Source organism: Chlorella variabilis (genome assembly GCF_000147415.1).
Source record: "Chlorella variabilis unplaced genomic scaffold CHLNCscaffold_7, whole genome shotgun sequence".
Taxonomy (NCBI): Eukaryota; Viridiplantae; Chlorophyta; class Trebouxiophyceae; order Chlorellales; family Chlorellaceae; genus Chlorella; species Chlorella variabilis.
In genome coordinates, this window is record NW_005435081.1 from 768,317 (window position 1) to 772,603 (window position 4,287).

Consider the following 4,287-nt stretch of genomic DNA (forward strand, 5'->3'; position numbering starts at 1 on the left):
TGTACGGCCTGACCAGCTACCGCGTGCTGTGGGGCCCCCAGCACGACGCCAAGTGCCTGGTGGGCTGGGGCGGCGGCACCCTGGTGTGCTGCTTCCGGGGCACCGCGTCGCTCAGGAACATGCTGTCAAACCTCAAGGTGGGCGGGGTTGGGCTGGGCGTCGCATGAAGGGGGTTGCAGCGCGTGTTGGATGGAGGGGCTGCAGTTTGTCGTCGGCAGGGCACTGCTTGTGCCCTGTTGGCGGTACCCGCTGCTATTTCTTTCTCGGTGTGTTGTCCTGCTGTCCTGTGCCCACCACCCCTGCAAGGTCTGCCCACAGCACCCAACCCCACCCCCCGGGCTGTGTCGGGCCGCTGCCAGGTGTGGCGCGCGGCGCACCCGCCCCTGCGCGGCAGCTACTGGCTGTGCCAGCAGCCCATGGTGCACTGGGGCTTCCTGAACACCTGGCAGGCCAACGGCCTAAACACGCAGGTGGGCCAGGCCTCCTGCGCCCGTCGCCCACGCGGCAACATATGCGCAGCCGCCAGGCCTCCTGGCCACAGCTGGTGCCGGCATGCGGTTGCCAGTGCGCAGTGGTGACAGTGCGCAGTTCACATTGGGTTGAGTATGTAGATGCAGATAAAAAAGTAAGTTCTGTTGTCGCTTCTTGCCCCCCGAAACGCCCGCGCCGCCTGCGCCTGCGCCTCGCCCCCTGCCTCCTGCCTCTCCGCTGCCCAGGTGCTGGGCACGCTCCGCGAGGTGCTCACCACCAGCCTGCCGCCGCCCGCGGGCCGCCCCTGGCGCCTGCTCTTCACGGGCCACTCGCTGGGCGGCGCGCTGGCCAGCCTGGCGGCCCACGACGCGGTTGCGCTGGGCGCCTCGCTGGCGGCGGCGCTGCCGGGGGGCGCCCCGCAGGTACGGGTGTACACCTTTGGCGCGCCGCGGCCCGGCAACCACGCCTTTGCGCGGGACTACCTGGCTACTGTGCCGCACTCCTTTGACGTGATCCACTGTGACGACGCCGTGACGCGGGGAGGTGGGCAGCGGCGGGGGGTGGGCTGCGGCGGGCTGCGTGTTCTTGGGGGCTCCTCCCGAGGCTGCGCTGTGAGGGTGTGGGTATGCAGAGGGCAGCGCGGCTGGCCTGGGGCCCGCTGTGGGGCGCTGCCCTCGCCTGCCTGGCCTCTGCACCCGCCCTCCTCCCGCCGTGATCACCCCGCATGCCGACCACCACCCCCACCGCCTGCCACGCACCGCCCCGCCACCCGCCCCACACGCCTGCCCCGCCTCACCCGCGCCCCGCCCGCCTCCCGCTCCCCGCAGGCAAGTTTTTGTTCCTGTACAAGCGCGCCGCGCACCGCGTGGTGCTGTCCCCCACCGGCGACCTCATCGTGCGCCCCTCCCTCATAGAGCGATCCGCCAAGGAGAGCTTCCACACCTCCCTGCAGCAGCACCTGCTGGGAGAGTACGGGCGCAGGTGGGGGCGCAAGCGCTGGACTGCCTCCGCTGCTGAGTGTAGCGCTGCCGCTGCTGCTGCGGCTGCTGTTGTGGCTTGCATGAGGTGGGCGGCGTGGGTCAGAATGCTGCGGTGGTCGCCAGATGCCAGTCACTCATGCCAGCCGCGCCACCCGCATGCGCGCCTGCCCGCTGCTCGCAGCTTTGCGGCGCTCATTCGCGGCCAGTTTGTGCGTCGGAAGGAGCACAACCAGGGGCGGCGCGGCTGCGAGGCGCTGCTGCAGTGCGAGTGAGTGTGGGGTGGGCGCGGGAGGGGCGGGCTGGGGCGGGGCGGGACTCTCAACAGCCGCTGGGGAGCGTGAGGTGCAGGCTGAGGTTCAGATCCTGGCCGGCCGGCTGCCTGCTGAGCCCCCCACAGCAGCCCAGTGCAAGCATTGAGCAACGGCCGCTGGCGGCCCCTCTTAGTGCAGATATGTGCAGCAGGTGCTGCGTGCCATGGCGGGGGTGCGGCAGGAGTCGATTCTGCGGTTTGGAGGGCGCATGGCCACGCTGCCGCCTGGCCGCCGCGGCGACCAGCACCTGGCCAGCGGGGAGCAGCTACCAGCACGGCCGCCTGCCCACGACAGCGCACGTGCGCTCAGCCTGGGGGTCACGCTCTCTCAGGCGCTGTCGCTGCGCCGCGCTACCTGGTCCCCGCAGCTTTCGGGGCGCTCCTCCTGGCCCTTGCTGCCGAGGGGCGGCTTGCAGGGGCAGCACGGCCCACACCAGGCGGCGCGGCAGCCTGCGGGGACGTCACGGCTGGCAGCCCCGCAGCGTGCGCCAGCAGCAAGGCGGCTTGCAGAGCCAGGAGCGGAGAGAGCGGAAGCAGTCTAGTGAGTGATACTTGCAAATACTTGGCCCATTATTCTTTTCATTGTTTCTTGCAATTTGTTGGCTACCAGTCTGCCAACGGCCACTACCATCAAGCTCGGTGGGGCGGGACTGGCGGCACCGCAGCGGCGGGCACCAGGGGGCGTGACGAATCTGGAAATGAGTTCCATTCGCGTCTGCTGCCGCTCCCTGCATCGGGATTGCCTTCAGAGAGCCTGTGGACCACACATCGGCTCTTGACTGCCCTGCTGGCTGGCACTTGCTGCGGGAGGGCAAAACCTGGGTACGGTAGGTTGGCACTGCTCTTCCTTCGCCATCCTCGAGCCGAACTACGCCTGGTTTTCTCGTGAGGCGGTTGTTTGCAGCGCCCGTCATGGTGCGTTCTGCTCGTTGCCCGGCTAGCGCTGTGTGGAGGGCCCCAGCTTGCAGAGCAGCATCCCCGTGCTGCGATGCATGCGGCGCGCCGGCCACCCAGCAGCGCCCGAAACCCTGCCCTGGCGGCGGCCGCCGCCGCCGTCACCGGCCTGCTGCTGCCGCCCGCTCATTCCCGCAAGCCCCTCCGAGCCCCGCCCCCGGCCCCCGCCGCGTGCAGGAGCGGTCTGAGAAGGAGACGCGCAGGCTGCAGCATGCGGTGACGTTTGTGACGCACTTTCTAGCTGAGCTGACCGACTCGTCACTTCTGGGGGTAGACGTGACAGGGAGGGATGTGGTGCGCGTGGCCGCCATGCCCAAGACAGCCATCTACCAAGCCGAGGTGGGGCGCTGGCAGGGCGGGTGGAGGGCCTGGCAGCGGCAGCGGTGGCCGCCGCCCCCCTGCTCCGCCCGGGGGGGGGCAGCCCAGGGGTGCCTTGCGCCCAGCTCGAGGCCCGCCCGCACGGAGCCGCCGCCACCCGCTCACCGCCTCGCCTGCGCCGCTTTGCGTGCCCCCGCCGACTACCCCGCCATCCTGCGGCAGGGCCTGGCCTTCATCCGGCGGCGCAAGAAGGGCTGCCTGCTGTCCTGGGGCAGCGAGACTGTGGTGCTGATCTGGAAGAAAGCGCTGCCGGATGGCACCACTGTCTGGTCGGGGCCCATCTTCCTAAAGGGCAAGACCTGGGGGGTGGGCTTCACACTGGGTGAGCGGGGAAGCGGTGCGGGGCACGCTGTGCACATGAGACAGCACGGCGGGCATCCAATGGTTGCAAGGAGGGAGCTGGCGACCGCGTGCAGCAAAGCATGGCGCAGCGCCACTGCCCGCCGCTCCAGCCACCCCAGCCGCCCCGCCCCGCGCCTGCCTCGCCCTTGCCGGCAAACCCTCGCGCCACCCCCAGCTCCTGCCTTCCTTCGTCTTCGTCCCCACATCATGGATACCCCTCCTGCCCCTATCCCCCCCCACCACAACCACACACACACACAGGCTTCCTCGACATGCGCATCTGCCTGGCCATCCTCAACACCAAGGGCATGGGTGCGGTGCTGCGACCGCACCACAGCGCCACGGTCAGCGCCTCCTTCATGGTCGACATGAACGGCTCCAAGATCCGCGCGCTGCGCACATCCAGCGCGGATGAGGTGTCGCAGGTGGGGCGGCCCGCGCCCGCGTGCATGGCGGGGTGGCGGCGGTGGCGGCAGCGGGGGTGGTGGTGGTGATGAGGCCGGCCGGCCGTGCGGCGATCCAGAGACCTCTCCGCCATTCCAGGCCAGCTGCCTGCCCGCCCTTTTTGGCTCGGCACAACGCAGCAACGCGGCCGAGAACGAAGCCTTGTGCTTGCGACTCCCCCCCCCGCCCCCGCCCCGCCCCGCCCGCCTGGCGCCAGGTCACCACCGACGCGCACGGCGGCATGCAGGCCAAGTACTACTTGCTGGAGGCCTGCATCGTGGACCTGTCTGCAAACGGTGCGCTGCCTGGCGCCGCCTCGTGGGCTGGCGCACGCAGCAACGCACCCGCACATGACAGAGACGCACGCACAGCCACCCCGCATGCGCCCTCCCCACCCACCCACCCCAC

General features: G+C 70.2%; 2 protein-coding genes across 2 annotated transcripts in view; one reads left to right on the forward strand and one right to left on the reverse strand.

Annotated features, from left to right (window-relative positions):
- Positions 1–121, reverse strand: part of CHLNCDRAFT_144280 (hypothetical protein) — a gene marked incomplete at both ends in the record, with an annotated part of 7,135 nt that extends 7,014 nt beyond the window's left edge. The window contains one exon of the mRNA XM_005848828.1: positions 80–121. Within this exon, the coding sequence (XP_005848890.1) occupies positions 80–121 (42 nt within the window). The remainder of the gene's footprint in view (positions 1–79) is intronic.
- A 295-nt stretch (positions 122–416) lies between these two features.
- CHLNCDRAFT_144281 (hypothetical protein) overlaps positions 417–4,287 on the forward strand; it is a gene marked incomplete at both ends in the record, with an annotated part of 4,364 nt that continues 493 nt past the window's right edge. The window contains 9 exons of the mRNA XM_005848621.1: positions 417–470; positions 717–1,014; positions 1,299–1,452; positions 1,633–1,719; positions 1,901–2,078; positions 2,893–3,054; positions 3,256–3,415; positions 3,697–3,860; positions 4,097–4,175. Of these exons, the coding sequence (XP_005848683.1) occupies positions 417–470; positions 717–1,014; positions 1,299–1,452; positions 1,633–1,719; positions 1,901–2,078; positions 2,893–3,054; positions 3,256–3,415; positions 3,697–3,860; positions 4,097–4,175 (1,336 nt within the window). The remainder of the gene's footprint in view (positions 471–716; positions 1,015–1,298; positions 1,453–1,632; positions 1,720–1,900; positions 2,079–2,892; positions 3,055–3,255; positions 3,416–3,696; positions 3,861–4,096; positions 4,176–4,287) is intronic.